This window comes from Scyliorhinus canicula, chromosome 4 (assembly GCF_902713615.1).
Source record: "Scyliorhinus canicula chromosome 4, sScyCan1.1, whole genome shotgun sequence".
NCBI classification, from domain to species: Eukaryota; Metazoa; Chordata; class Chondrichthyes; order Carcharhiniformes; family Scyliorhinidae; genus Scyliorhinus; species Scyliorhinus canicula.
The window spans coordinates 52,773,973-52,790,024 of record NC_052149.1 but is presented as its reverse complement, the minus strand read 5'-3'; the positions used below and the strand labels follow the sequence as shown (position 1 = coordinate 52,790,024).

General features: G+C 45.5%; 1 protein-coding gene across 1 annotated transcript in view; it reads right to left on the bottom strand.

Moving 5' to 3' along the window:
- LOC119964582 (nardilysin-like) overlaps positions 1-16,052 on the bottom strand; it is a 133,730-nt gene that overhangs the window by 106,035 nt on the left and 11,643 nt on the right. The window contains 4 exon segments of the mRNA XM_038794258.1: positions 4,679-4,801; positions 4,898-4,993; positions 10,453-10,526; positions 12,581-12,734. Of these exon segments, the coding sequence (XP_038650186.1) occupies positions 4,679-4,801; positions 4,898-4,993; positions 10,453-10,526; positions 12,581-12,734 (447 nt within the window).

Sequence of the window (16,052 nt, the reverse complement as noted above, 5' to 3'; positions counted from 1 at the left end):
CATTCTGACAGTGGACCAGCAGTATTTGGCCACCCCAGAGGAGTTGTTGAAGGGAAGAAATTCCAGATGTAATTCAAACTGATTTTGACTGGGAAGCAGTTGCGTCAGATACAAGAGGCGTTTTATGAGCACAGGGAGAAGACTGGTAAGGTGTTGGCACACCAGTTGAGACAGCAAGCGGCTTTGAGGGAGATGGGCAAATCAAGGGCCTGGGTACAGGCGGGTTGTCTCTGACCCAGGTACGGTGAATGGGGTGTTTGACCTTTTACCAGGGGCTGAGCCCACCCTGATGGGGATTCTGACATGAAACACTTCCTGGTGGATGAGTGGAAAATGCAAGAGCTGGAGGAAGTGCTGAGGTGCATTGGTTCCACAGAAATTCCCAGTGGAATTTTATTAAAAATGCGCAATGGATCTGGGGCCTCATCAAACGGAAATGACCAATGACTCGGTAGCCCACTTTTGCACAAGCTTCAATATCTCTCATCTTGAAAAAGGATAAGGATCCAGAGGAATGTGGATCTTATCGGCCTATAATGCTATTAAATGCCAATGCAAAGTTACTGGCTAAGGTGCTGGCAATGCGCTTGGAGAATTGTTTGCTGGGGTATGTAGAGGAGGATCATACGAGGATTGTAAAGGACTGGCAACTATCAGCCAATATATGTAGGTTATTGAATGTAGAAATGTCGTCCCTGTCAGGTCTGGAACTGGAGGTAATTATTTCCATTGATGCTGAGCAAGTGTTCAACTGGGTTGAATGGGAGTATCTTTGAGGTATTGGAGCGGTTTGGTTGGACCCAGGTTCACTGCCTGGATTGGGCTGTTGTATAGGACTGCCACAGCTACTGTGTTGGCACAAACACACTAAGTTTGGGGTATTTTTGTTTGCAGAGGGATATACAGGAGAGTCCACTTTCTCTGTTACTTTTCGTGTTAGCAAGTGAGTCGTTGGCGATCACGCGAAGGCCCTCGACGGAATGGAGGGGGTGCGTTTGGAGCATCTCTTGTCCCTATACACGGACAACTTATTAGATGCTTCAGACCCAATTTCCAGTAAGAGTGGGGTTATGGAGGTGTTAGGTTTGGTTCTTTTCGGGGTACAGATTTTTAAAAAAAATTTTAAGTACCCCCCATTATTTTTTCTTTTCCAATTAAGGGGTAATTTAGCATGGCCAATCCACTGAACCAGCATATCTTTGGGTTGTGGGGGTGAAACCCAAGCAGACCAAGGGAGAATGTGCAAACTCCACAGGACAGTGACCCAAGGCCGGGATTCGAAACCTGGTCCTCAGCGCCGTAGTCCCAGCGCCACCTGTCGCCTCAGGGTACAAACAAATGTGGGGAAGAGTGAAGTGTTTCTGGTGAACTCCCAGGAATAGGGAAGGGGCCTGGAGAAGTTGCCATTTTGGCTGGTTAGGTCGAGTTTCAGATATCTGGGAATAGGATGGTTTTTGCTGGGATTTTCTGCACACGTTGAATTTGGCCAACGTGGTACAAGGGGTGAAGATTGATCTGAAGCGGTGGGAGGCTCTCCCACCATCGTTGGCAGGTCAGGTTCAAACTGTGAAAATGAATATCCTTCCGAAGTGCTTATTTATTTTCCAGAATCTCCTGATTTTCCTTACCTAAATCCTTTTTTGCAAGGGTTCATAGGATGTTTTCGGCCTTTGTTGGCAGGCAAGGTACCTCGGGTTTGGAGAACCTGTTTTCAGAGGGAAGGCGGTCAGGGTTGTTGGCGCTTCATAATTGATTAACTGTTATTTGATGGCAAATATAGAGACGGTTCGGAAATGGGTCATGGAGGGAGGGTCGGTTTTGGGGTGGATGGAGGAAACTTCCTGTACAGGGTCGAGTCTGAGGGCACTGGTGATGACTCTGCTTTCATTCTCACCAGCCAAGTACTCTACGAGCCGGGTATTTGGAACCACTTTGTGAGGAAGGAGCTGGTTATGTTTCTTGAGTTGCCACCCCCTTTGTTGTTGCACAAGGTCGTTTCTGAGGTTGAGATTGGGAGAGCAAGTTCTCTGATATCCATGGACAGTTGATGGAGGGGGTCAGGGTCTCATTGGAAATAAAAAGGAAGTAGGAGGAGGAGTTGGGTGGCGTGTTTAAAGGGAGCGTGTGGACTGACATCTTACATAGGATACTCTACCTCTTTTGTGCGTGACTTCAAGTCTGATTCAATTTAAAGTAGTGCACAGAGCGCACATGACCAAAATGCGCACGATTGGGTTTTTTCCGGAAGTGGAGATTGATTTGAGTGTCGTTTAAAGGGGCCGGCACATGTTCTGGTCCTGTCCGATTTTGGGAGTCCTTTTCCGGGATAATGTCGGAGATTTAGGGGTAATAGTGGCCGCTGGGAGCATGTGTCCTCTTCCTCCATGGGGTGCCAAATCTGAAAGTACTTGGCACAGGTGCCGTACTGTCTCTTTGTTGAGACGGAGTCCACTGCGGCACATGCTATCCGTTATCTCCTCGAAAGACCAACGGTGTCTGCATACCATGGGCGTTACTCGAGACCCCCTCAGGGTTCCGCCTCCAGTCTGCGTCGACACTGCGGCCATCTCTGGCCAAAGGGCCGCCAGCAGTACCGAGAGGGCATCCTCTGTGGAACCAAGACCACCTCATGGACTGAATTGATCTTTCTATGCATCTTCTCTACAGGTGTAGCACTATATACCGTCTACTATGTATCTTTATATATTTATCGTATGTTCTATGTTTTCATATATGGATCTATCTGCCTCGACTGTACGCAAAACAATACTTTTCACTGTACCTTGGTGCACATGACAATAAAATCTAATCTAAAACATCCATTTTGGTATCTGTAAAAAAAGTGGAGGAGAGGAGAGTGAAAATCAATTAGGGATTCCACCCCAGTCCTTCCCCAAGCCTTCTCTCAAGAGTGCCATTCAGCCTTCAACAGCATAAGCAGGTGCCCATTTGGAACAATGTCACACACAAGGTCCTGTGGCGTCTTCTTACTTCTTAAACTGGATTGCCTTCTGGACTCGTACGCCCCCCCTGAGCCCGTGTACCGGGACCCAAAAAATTGTCCTTCTTCCCAGCTACAGAAAAGGAAGGCAACAGCAATAGTGGCCTCCAGGCATCTGCAGCCACCAGCAGGAACAAGCAGCAATCACAACCTGCAGCTGTGAATTACTCTCACAACTAACACGGCCAATTCCTTATTAGCAATAGCCTTCAGCTGTGAAGCTAGAGGCTGATACAGTGAAAAGGAGTTAAAGTGACCTTCAGCATCTAACCAAGAACAGGGCTCTGTCCTGGAAGTCAAACAGACAGCAGCTAGTTACCCCATTTATGGGTAACCACAATATATAAAGATGGCTTGAAGTCTCAGACGAAAAGCATCCCCCCCTTTCACAATCTCCGACCTGGAATGTTTCAGCCGCCTGACTAAGCCAGACTCCTCTTGAGGGACCTCCTCTGCTCCGCCCCACCCAAGCACTGAGCCAGCAGCTCTAGTGTCCTTGAGCTGCATGCCTAAAAATGGACATAGTTACTCACCTCCTCAGCAGCCACTGCGCCAACTTCACATTTTTATAAAGGAACACTAAACAGCGGCCACGTGATTTCTCGCTGGGAAGCCAATTAATTCCCGGGAGGCCATTACATTAGACTTCAATCTCGCTAATGAGATGAAAATTATTGTAAATTGGGGTTAACAATATGCTTGCCATTTGAGCAAGATCCGGAACTCGCCATCGGGAGCGGGCCTGATAGATGGCAAACTGATTTGCACCTGGCATGAGTCTCGATTTTGGCCTATCCCTCTATTTAACCAGCACGCCCAGATCCGTGCCAAAGAAAACGCGGTGATTATGTCATGCCCTGTATATGTACCCTTGAATATCTTAAATAGATAATAGTATATTGCCTTTTGGCACATTTTATTGAATCCAGTTTTTTGTTTTTTTTAAATAGTTTTTGTTTTAAAACTTTATGAATTCTGTATAATTTCATTTAGCTATATGCCTTTCACAACCCAACTTGGAAACTTCAATGTGGCACAGCTGCATTCAACCCTAAAAAAATAGTTACGTATCTCTATTTGTTCTGGAATAAATTGTACAGCCAAGTATGAAATTTACAGTTAACTACATCCTAAATTTCTTTCCCAATAGTTGCTTGCTTCTAGGCATTGCAGGTAGGTTCATGGTCAAGTGCAGTCTTCAGGTGAGGTGGGAATAGTGGCTCAAGGGGTAATTGAGTCAGGGCAGACAGGTATAATTCAGTGCACATCTTACAGCTAGTAACACGTTCTGCCCATACGTCTGCATCTCAGCTACAAATTATGTTGAAAGCTATCCAACAAATATTCACTCCAATTTCTAATTATCAATCTATAACTGTTCACATTTCTGACAATGTTTTCCCATTATAAATACAAGTCCACATTAATGATTTGAAACTTCCTTTGTAAACCTAGCACATTGGAATTACACTGTTTCACTACTGGAGGCTCTATAATGTCATTGAGCACTGGTGCAAGTATATAATTGCAGAGTAACAAGTTTACATAGGCAGTCTGCATTATAAATTACATTAAAATTTGTTGAACAGCTTTGAAAATGATATAGTAACATAAACACTATTGTTTAAACTATAAAATGATATGTAAAACACACTGTTCAAAGTAATCAATATTCACCTTTGGACTGGACAGCCAGAGTCATATAATGAGCAGAGTAATGTTGCTTACGAAACTCTTTAAGTCTTGCATAAGTGTCGATGTTCTTCTCCTTTGGTGTATGTTTCAAAGTCTGAGCATTTCCTATTGTATTACAAATAAATATGAATCTGAATAATAAAAATACAAACCAAACATTTCAAAGGTAGGCAAGGAAAGTAAGAGAAAAAATGATCTTACCCCAAAAGAACTTTCCCATTGGATGACCAGGCCTAGCAAGGCTTCCAAATAACAATTCTTTCCTGCTAGAGTCAGATGGTGCTGCAAGATGAAACTCTGTTCAAAAGAAAGTGTGTATTTGTTAAATATGAGTTTAGTCCTTTTCTTCCCCCATTCTTTCACAGGACACAGGCATTGCTGATGAGGCCAGAATTAATTGTCCTTCAGAAGGTGGTGGTGAGCCACCTTCTTGAACTGCTGCAGTCAATGTGGTGTCTGTATACCCACAATGTATAAAGTACAAAGGAAGTTCCAGGATTTTGGCCTAGCAGCAAAAGTTCCAAGGCAGGATGGTGTGTGGCTTGGAGGTGATGACATGGTACTGAAAACAGGCTAAGATACACTTAGGCCAGGAACAGAAACTGTCTCACGAGACCCTAGATGGAATCAATACTGGCCAACTGCAAAAGCACCCAAGACAAGGTATAAATCTGTTATTGCTATATGGATTTTGTGATTATCCACTCCAAGTCTATGAATATGTAACAAACTTCCAGGCACAGGTGGTCAACTTTGTAGCAGGACAAAGAACAGACAAAAGAATCGGACTCCTTAATGAACTGATGGCTGGTCAGACAAGAGGAGTTTCAGGTGGCAATAGGTCTTAATTGAACCACCATGGATAAACAGGAGTATCCTGCCTTCCCCATTAACCAGTTGGGGTCTGGCTGGAGCAATGGCCAGTGGTGGGTGTATACATATATGACTCAATCCAAGCATCCCAGTATAAAGAAAGCAGCATCGAACAGATCTTGAGCAACAACCTAGGAGTTCCCCAGGCACAACCATCGCAAGAAGAAAGGACCCTGGGTTTCGAACCCCAGAGAAGACATCCACATTGAGTGATCGCAGCCTGCCAGCCTCCTTTACTAAGTGCGAGTAAAACCCAAAGCTCAGCTGTGAGTCGGAGTCATATTTTCTTGAGTAATAGAATTGTGAATAAAATTGCGTTAAACTGTGAACCTGTTTTGTCCTTTGTTCATCTCACAAATAAGGGCACCCGAGTAAAGCTTTTGAGTAAGTAAACTGGTTGAAAGTATCAGAGGTGTTAAAGGTACAACTTTGTTCACATGCACCTGCACCCTTGTTCTTCCAGTGTTAAAAGATCATGGATTTGGAAGGTGCTGCTGAAACAACCTTGGCGAGTTGCTCCAGTGCAATTAGTCAATGGTACACATGTTACATCTGTGCACTAGTGGTAGAGAGGGTGAAGGTTTGAGATGGTGGATGCGATGCAAAACAAGTGGGCTTCTTTGATGTTGAGCTTCTCGAGCGTTGTTAGACCTGCACTCAACCAGGCGAGTGCAGAGTATTCCATTATACCCCTGATTTGTGCCTTGAAGATGGTTGGCAGGCTTTGGGAAAATTAGTTACTTGCCACAGAATTCAGACTCTGACATACTTTACTTTTCACAATATTTATATGACTGTTCCAGTTTAGTTACTGGTCAATGGTAACCCACGTTGAATGAGGATGCTTCAGCATTGATAACGCCATTGAAATGTTATGGGATATGGGTTAGGCCCTCTCTTGTTGGAGATAGTCATTGTCTGGCACTAGTGTGGTGCAAATATTAATTGGCACTTATCAGCCCAAACCTGAATGTTGTCCAGGTATTACTGCAGATGGACACGGGCTGCTTCATTATCTGAAGCGTCACAAATGGTGATGATCATTGTGCAGTCATTAGCAAAATCCACAATTCTGACCTTATGATGGAGGGAAGGTCACTGATGAAGCAGTTAAATATGGTTACTACCCATAGCAGCATGGTAGCATAGTGGTTAGCACAATTGCTTCACAGCTCCAGGGTCCCAGGTTCGATTGCCGGCTTGGGTCACTGTCTGTGCGGAGTCTGCACGCTCTCCCTCGTGTGTGCGTGGGGTTCCTCCGGGTGCCCAGGTTTCCTCCCACAGTCCAAAGGTGGGCCATGCTAAATTGCCCTTCATGTCCAAAATTGCACTTAGTGTGGGGTGGGGTTACAGGGGTAGGGTGGAGGTGTGGGTTTGGGTAGGGTTCTTTTTCCAAAAGCCGGTGGAGACTCGTTGGGCCGAATGGCCTCCCTCTGCACTGTAAATTCTATGATTCTACCCGGAGAAACTCCTGCAGCAATATCCTGGGATTGAGGTATTGGCCTCCAACAACTACAGCCACCTTCTTTGTACTGGATAGGACTCCAACCATTACAGAGCTCTTCCCAGATTCCCAATTACTTCAGTTTTACGAGCGCTCCTTGATGCAACATGCAGTCAAATGATGTCTTGATGTCAAGGGCAGTAACACTCATCTCACCTCTGAATTTCAGTTCTTTTGCCATGTTTGGACCAAGCTGTAATTAAGTCAGGAGGTGAGTCATCCTGGCCGAACACAAACTGAGTGTCCATACAGACTGAAGTAAGTGCCACTTGATTGGACACATTAAACTGCTTTGCTGATGAACAACAGTAGACTGACAAGATGCTAATTGGCCAGTTGAATTTGTCCTGTTTTTTTATTGTACTTTCCTGGGTCATTTGCCACATTGTCAAGTAAATGCCAGTGTTCAGCTGAACTAGAACATCTGTTTTGGTGCACAAGACTTCAGTACTATTGGGCATCAAAGTGGCATAGTGGTTAGCACTGTTGCCCCACAGTGCCAGGGACCCAAGTTCAGTTCCGGCCTCATCGGTGTGGAGTTTGCATATTCTGCCCATGTCTGCATGGGTTTGTCCAGGTGCTCCGATTTACTCCCACAGTCCAAAGATGTGCAGGTCAGGTGGATTGACCATGCTAAATTGCCCTGTGCCGCCATCATGGAGGATGGATTCATTTGTGGAACTTCATTCTCCAGTTAGTTGTTTTAACTGCCCACCACCATTCATGAATGGATATGATAAACTGCAGAGCTCGACTTCCAGTGACGGCGGGCGGGAGGCAGCCGCGCGTTGGAGGACTCCCGTTCGAGAACGGTATTTTCAAGGATTGACGCCCGGTCCTAGACGCAGCGAAGGCGGTAAAGGTCAGAAGGCACAGGGAAGGGATATGTCGAGGGCCAGTAAAAAAACGGCCGTGAAAACAGCTGAAAGTCCGTCGGGGAGTAGAAAGGTCACCACAGGGTCGGTAAAGAAAATGGAGGCTGAAGCACCAGGGGAGGCCGCATTGCTTACGGCTGAAGAAATAACTACGGTGATGGCTGCGGAATTCGAAAGGCAGTTTACAAAACACATGGAGACAATGAGGAAGGAGATGAGGGAGGTTTTGAGTGTGCTGGTGGAGGAGTCGATTTCCCCGGTGACGACGGCAGTGGCGAGCGCAATGGCGGAGGTGCAGAAGCAAGGGGGAGGCGCTGAAGGAAGTGGAGGAGACATTATTGCAGCACGGTGATCAACTTACCTCGATGGGGAAGGAGATGCGGAAGGTGATGGAGATTAACAGGGAACTGCGAGGAAAATGGAAGACCTGGAAAACAGATCCAGGCGACAGAATCTGAGGATTGCGGGGTTGCCCAAAGGAGTTGAAGGGCCGAGGCCGACTGAGTATTTTGCTGCAATGCCGGCGAAACTATTGGAGGAGGGGGAGGATCCCTCCAGTTATGAAATGGATCGGGCTCATCGGTCGTGGAGGCCTGTACCAAAGGCGAGTGAGCCGCCAAGGGTAGTGACTCTGTGCTTCCATAGATACAGTGTGAAGGAGACGGTCCTGTGCTGGGCCAAGCAGAAGCGGGTGGTACAGTGGACTGGTATACGTGTATACCAGGACTTTACGGTGGAGCTGGCACTGTATATCCAGCGAAGCTGAGGGTGACTTACAAGCTCAAGGACTTTTATTTTGGAACGGCGGAAGCAGCGGAGGGGTTTGCGAAGGCAGAAGGACTGTGGCACAACTGAGAAATTGAGAAATGGCCATGTGCCGATGTAACCTCATGACTGTATTTTCTTCTTTTTTTTTGTTTCACTGCGTGCAGGCGTATGGGCTAAAGGAGCCAATGTTGTATATATTTGGACAAGGGAAGTGATGGGACTTTCACTCGAAGTGAGGGCTCTTTGGGGTGTAGGCGGATATTTTTTTTTTTAGAACAGTACAGCACAGAACAGGCCCTTCGGCCCTCGATGTTGTGCCGAGCAATGATCACCCTACTTAAACCCACGTAACCCGTATACCCGTAACCCAACAATCCCCCCATTAACCTTACACTACGGGCAATTTAGCATGGCCAATCCACCTAACCCACACATCTTTTGGACTGTGGGAGGAAACCGGAGCACCCGGAGGAAACCCACGCACACACGGGGAGGACGTGCAGACTCCACACAGACAGTGACCCAGCCGGGAATCGAACCTGGGACCCTGGAGCTGTGAAGCATTGATGCTAACCACCATGATGCGGGGTGTGTGCGCTAAAAGGGGATTTCTGGGCTTTCTTCAGGCCGGGGAAAGGGTTTGTTTTATTGGATGCATAAATTGACAGGTGGGCTGTTGTTATTGTTAAGATGTGGAGATGCCGGCGTTGAACTGGGGTGAGCACAGTAAGAAGTCTTACAACACCAGGTTAAAGTTCAACAGGTTTGATTCAAACACGAGCTTTCGGAGCGCAGCTCCTTCCTCAGGTGAATGGCGAGGTATGTTCCAGAAACATTTATATAGACAAAGTCAGAGATGCTGGACAATACCTGCAAATGCCTGCATTCCAAGCAATCAAATCATTACAGATCCAGGGAGAGGGATAATCACAGGTTAAAGAGGTGTAAATTGTCTCAAGCCCGAACAGTTGGTAGGATTTTGCAAGTCCAGGCCTGATGGTGGGGGGTGGATGTAATGCGACATGAATCCAAGATCCCTGTTGAGGCCGCACTCATGCGTGCGGAACTTAGCTATAAGTTTTTGCTCGGCAATTCTGCGTTGTCGCGTGTCCTGAAGACCGCCTTGGAGAACGCTTACCCGGAGATCCCCAGTCCAACGCCGGCATTCCAAGCATTGTCCAGCATCTCTGACTTTGTCTATATAAATGTTTCTGGAACATACCTCGCCATTCACCTGAGGAAGGAGCTGCGCTCCGAAAGCTCGTGTTTGAATCAAACCTGTTGGACTTTAACCTGTTATTGTTAAGGGGATTGATTTTGTATTTATTACCGTTTACTGTCTGTGGGTGGGTTGTAAAGTTTGAAGGAAAATGCGAAAATGGAGAATAAAAACATTTATTAAAAAAAACTGCAGAGCTTAGATCAGATGTGTTGGTTGAGAGATTACTTGGCTCTCTGTCACATGCACACTATGCGGTTAGGCATACAAGCAGCCATTGTTGTAGCTTCACCAGGTTGGCACCTAATGTTTAGGTATTCCTGGTGCTGTTTCTGGGCATGTCCTCCTATAACTCCCCAATGAACCGATAGCAAGGGCTGCTAGAAATTATGAATTAAAGTGTAATGCCCACAAGTTCAAATAGATGCAACGTTAAATAATAATTAATGGTCACTTTTAACTCTATGAATTAATATAAAGCACTCAGAAATATATAGATGCTGAAATTGCATATTACCACTATCGACTGCCTCTACTTCCCGGTCAATGGTGTCTTGAATCATTAAGGGGCCAATGAAAAACTGTGCCCACCTGGAAGAAATGCACAAAATACTTTTTTCTTAGTACAAAATACCTCAGGTAAAGCTCTCAGTACATTCCCAGGCAAACATCAAAGTTCAGTTTTAGAGACCTATTGTTCCATTGTATTTTCCCCATTAAAAAAGAGATTATTTGCAAAATGCATAATGTCAAAAAAGGGAAGTGGTAGAACAAAAGCTTTTCATACAGTTCAGAGGATCAGCATTACTATTAATCAAGACCAAAATCAGTGGGCGGCACAGTGGTTAGCTCTGCTGCCTCACAGCACTGAGGACCCAGGTTCGATCCCGGCCCCGAGTCACTGTCCGTGTGGAGGTTTCACATTCTTCTCGTGTCTGCATGGGTCTCACCTCCACAACCCAAAGATGTGTAGGGTAGGTGGAATGGCCATGCTATATTGCCCCTTAATTGGGCAAAAATAATCGGGTGATTTCAAGATATAATTGTTTTACCTAGGGTGTGTGACGGTATTGTAGCTGGTTTAATGACTTATCAGATGGTATCTGTTATGGTGTTTCTGATCAGAGTAGCTTCTGCTGTTATTTTTTTTTTAAATAAAAGGTAACAAACATGGCTGCCTTGCTCATTTAACCAAGTCCGAAGTTCTTTTCCAAATCAAGTGGGGTGTTAGACCAGTAAACATCCTGTGTTATCATACTGTGCGGGCTCCAGACAGCAAAGTGAGCAGCTATCACAATGCAATGAAAGGTCGATGAGATGCATTTCATGTTCATTTACCACCCACGGAACATTGACAAGAGTTGTCTGCAAACCCCACTGTAGGTGGTTTTTGGCCCCTTCCTAAACAATCAGATGTTTGAACTTAATCAGGTATTGACTGCAGACTCTATTGTACAACAGTTCAAATGCCAAAGAAATCCCATGGTATGCAGCGGCCAGCTTAATCTGGTGTATATTTATATAAAATATAGCTTGAAAATTTGTAATATCTTCTATGCCTGTCCAATGCATGACAATGTTCTTCTCGTAGTGTCACTACCACTCACCAACTTGTTATAACAGCTCCTGGTTCTGTTGAAATGCATATATAACTTAAAACCTAGTCAGAGCTTGCAAGGTACATGCTCCCTCTAGTTTTTACATGAATGTATTTTGGGATCCTGCTGCAAAGTGTAAGCCCATCATTGGGAACTTAAATTGATCAGAGAAGAATTTCAGGCAGCTGCCAGGATACACCTAAAAACAGTGACGGCCAACTTGGCAACGGTGGCATACATTAGGTGTTGGATCCAGACGGTGGTTTACACAAAAAAAATGGGAAAAACACAAGTCAATTTCTACCCCATTATATCCAGATAGCTTTTGCTGAATGAGGTAAAGCAGACATGAGGGACCAAATTGCCTACTGAGACATATCAAATGCCAGAATGTTGGATTAGACACAACAACATGTAAATTGACATCCAAATAGTTGAAAATGGGTTGACTAGGCAATGGAATTCAACACTGCTGGATGTATCTTGTTACACACAAGCCAAAGAAATATCAACAATATGCAACAAGTGGAATTAAATTACCACTGGGAATTTAAAAAGGAATCTGGAAATTCTAGCAGATATGAAACTTAGTGGAAGGCACGCGGCACAGTGGTTAGCACTGTCGCATACGGCGCTGAGGACCCGGGTTCGAATCCCGACCCTGGGTCACTGTCCGTGTGAAGTTTGCACATTCTCCCAGTGTCTGCATGGGTTTCACCCCAACAACCCAAAGATATGCAGGTTGGGTGACTTGGACACACTAAATTGCCCCTTAATTGGGAAAAAAATAATTGGGTACTCTAAATTTAAAAAAAAGATATGAAGCTTAGAATATACAAAGAAAGTGAAGGAACAAATAAAAAACTAAGCAGAATGCAATTTATACAAATTAAGACTAGTCAGATCATACTTGTGTTACCATGTTCACTTTTGATTACTTCACCACATCGAACCCTTGCGACCCAAGATGCAGCATTTTCCCTAGAGTTAAATAATAAATATAATCCATAATAATAGCAATGTGCATCAAAAGCTGTATATGCTTACCTATCCAGGGCCTCCCTGAAATATTTTCGCTGGATGTCAAACTGGTATATAGTGTGCTCACAATCAGTTGACGCATTATCACTACCACCATGCTTTTTCAGGAAGGCATCAAATCCATTCTCATCAGGATATCGTTCACTCCCCATAAACACCACTGCAACAGAATCAAAGCATACAGGAAAGTACTGAGGTGATAGAATTCTCATGATTAACCACCACACAATTTATAAAAACTGTTCTATTCACTAAAATCTATTTAATTGAATTACGTGGGGGTACTGTTTAAAATTATGGTTCATCGTTAGGACAGAGATTAGGAGAATTTTTTTCTCCGAAGACTGCGACTTTGGATCTCTCTGCCTCAGAAGGCAGTGGAAACAACATCACAGAATATTTTTAGGGCAGAGGTAAACATATTTTTGCTAGACAAAGTAATCAATGGTTATTCAGGGCAGATGGGAATGTAGAACTCAATGCACAAACAGGCCAGCCATGATCTTTTATAGAACAGTACAGCACAGAACAGGCCCTTCGGCCCTCGATGTTGTGCCGAGCAATGATCACCCTACTCAAACCCACGTATCCACCCTATACCCGTAACCCAAACAACCCCCCCCTTAACCTTACTTTTTAGGACACTACGGGCAATTTAGCATGGCCAATCCACCTAACACGCACATCTTTGGACTGTGGGAGGAAACCGGAGCACCCGGAGGAAACCCACGCACACACGGGGAGGACGTGCAGACTCCGCACAGACAGTGACCCAGCCGGGAACCGAACCTGGGACCCTGGAGCTGTGAAGCATTTATGCTAACCACCATGCTACCGTGCTGCCCATCTTGTTGAATGGCAGAGCAGCCTTGAGGGGGCTAAATAGTGGGTGGCACAGTGGTTAGCACTACTGCCTCACGACACCGAGGACCAGGGTTCGATCCTGGCCCTGGGTCACTGTCCGTATGAAGTTTGCACATTCTCCCCGTGTCTGCGTGGGTCTCAGCCCCACAACCCAAAGATGTGCAGGCTAGGTGGATTAGCCACGCTAAATTGCCCCTTAATGGGAAGAAAAAAAGAATTGGGCACTTTAAATTTTTTTTTTAAAGAAAGGGCTAAATAGACTACTTCTGCTCCTATTTCATACAATCATATGATCAGCATATATGTTCCAACTCTATCTGTAATGTTGCTCCCAACTTCTGTACTTTACATCAGCATCCACTAACATAGGGTGCAATCATGTTGCAGCGCAGCGTGCCCGATGAAAGCTGGGAGAACTCTGGGATCCACCCGGCTCACAACGCCTCATGCGATTCAACACAATTTCGTGAGATGTTGCAAGGAAAATCCATCCACAATGGGTGGGATCAGTTTTTGCCAAATCTGCATATTAGAGAAACGCAGTGAGCCTTACTCCAATGTGAAGACTCCCGAGACCTGAGGCTTTGGGATTCAATCCCTTCGTCTCAGGGACCTCGGCGAGCACTGTTTGAGACTGGTCCCCACAAACGGGGACCAGACGGAATGGCACTCGTAGGGGTCTCCAAGGAGATCGGTGGCCTCCAGTTGCATCCCTCTGGGCATGATGGAGCCCTGGCACTGCTGGTGCCACTTGGGTACCCTGGTAGTGCCACTTGGGTGCCAGCATGGCACTGGTAGTGATACTGCCAAGGTGTCAAGTTGGCATTTTATGTACATGTGCGATTGGGCCGCGGTGGAGACCCTCCCATGTAGCTTTGGGCTGAGGGGAGGTCTGGAATGTTTTTGTGGGCCTCGGAGATCGGGACGCCATTTAATAATGGCATCCCGATCTCTCGCTACAACAGAGTTCCGGCGAGCAGAACTCCCCGTTGTAAAAAAATGGGGCTATTTGTAGCCTTGGCCGCACATTCACCGTTAGGCCCCTTATTCAATGTGAGCAGTGTTGAATAGCCAGGTGTTTCTTGGCACTGCGAGTGCCGGGAAACACGCGCCAAAATGTGCTTGCTAGTGGACTTTGTTCCCTTTTGGGAAGATCGCACCCATGTTGTTTTCAACATAAAATTTCCAAAGGTGCTTCATGGAGCAGAAAATAACAGCAGAGTAGTGATTGAAGGAAAGGTGGTTTGATGTGGTAATCAAGATCAAAGAGGAATTGTAAGGAAGAACCAGAGAAGACTTAGGATAGTATCCCAAAGTCTTTGCACGTGACGGTGAAGTGGGGGAGATAGTTGAAAAGGAGGCCAGAGAGATGTTTTCTGTGGGCATCATGTGGGGAAACGTTGCACACGAGATTGCTCCCACCAGGTACTTGGTTTTTGGTCCTATTTGCCCAGTTTCTGGGGATATTTTCTCGCAAAAAACCATCTGATCGATGGTACAGGGTGCTTAGATAAGAGAAATGTCAAGTAAGGCCTGGGCAAAGGAAACCGTTGATAATAACAATTATAATAATCTTCATTAGTGTCACAAGTAGGCTTACATTTACACTGCAATGAAGTTACTGTGAAAATCCCCTAGTTGCCACACTCCGGCGCCTGTTCGGGTACACAGAGGGAGAATTCAGAATGTCCAATTCACCTAACAGCACATCTTTTGGGACTTGTGGGAGGAAGCCGGAGTGCTCGTAGAAAATCCATGCAGACACGGGAGAACGTTCAAACTCCGCATGGACAGTGACCCGAGCCAGGAATCGAACCCAGGTCCCTGGCACTGTGATGCAACAGTGCTAACCACCCGTGCTAGGGTGGAGGTCTCCTACTCTGCTCAGTGCCTCGGCCTGGTTGCGTGACCTCATGGAGTCTTTACACTTAGCCAGGTACCGTACACATTAGGGGGTCAGTACAGGGGCTCAACCCTGTTTTGCAGCCATTCAATTCCTTTTTTCAAAGAGTTAGCCAGTGTCAGTTGTTAAGGGTGGTTTGGATGTGTTCTTAACTTTTGGCAGTGTAAGTTTTCTATTGCAACCTGAAATATCAGTTAAATGTATTATTTTGTTATAAATTATAAAGTTTCCAATAAAAAAAATTATTCTCTTTTTGAAAAAAGGAAACCAGTCAAGGAGCAGAACACATGTTAGAGAATGATGAGGTCATTGGAGGAAGAGGCAATGGAATTATTGAGCAGGTTGAATGCAGCTCTGCAGCAAGATGGGGAGATCCAGCTCGGCCAATCAGCAAAAAGGTGTTATGCTTGTATTGGCAGGTGGTTAGCCAAATTCATGTTGGCACCTTAAGCCCGAGCAAGCAGTCAAGACCTTCAGGAAAAGGTAGGGGAAAATTGGTTGAGAACACAGAAGTTAGAAAATACATTTAGACTTCCGGTGGTGGCTATGAAGGAGTAGGTCACACATTTGGTGGCTCCCGCTCGAGTTGGACCGTTGGACCTTTTTCCCCGATTTTTTGTCGGATTGGATTCAGAAAATTGATGGTAGAGGGGATTGTGAAGAGGAATCCTACATCAGTGCATGCAGAGGCGGACCAGAAGTGCTCGCAAA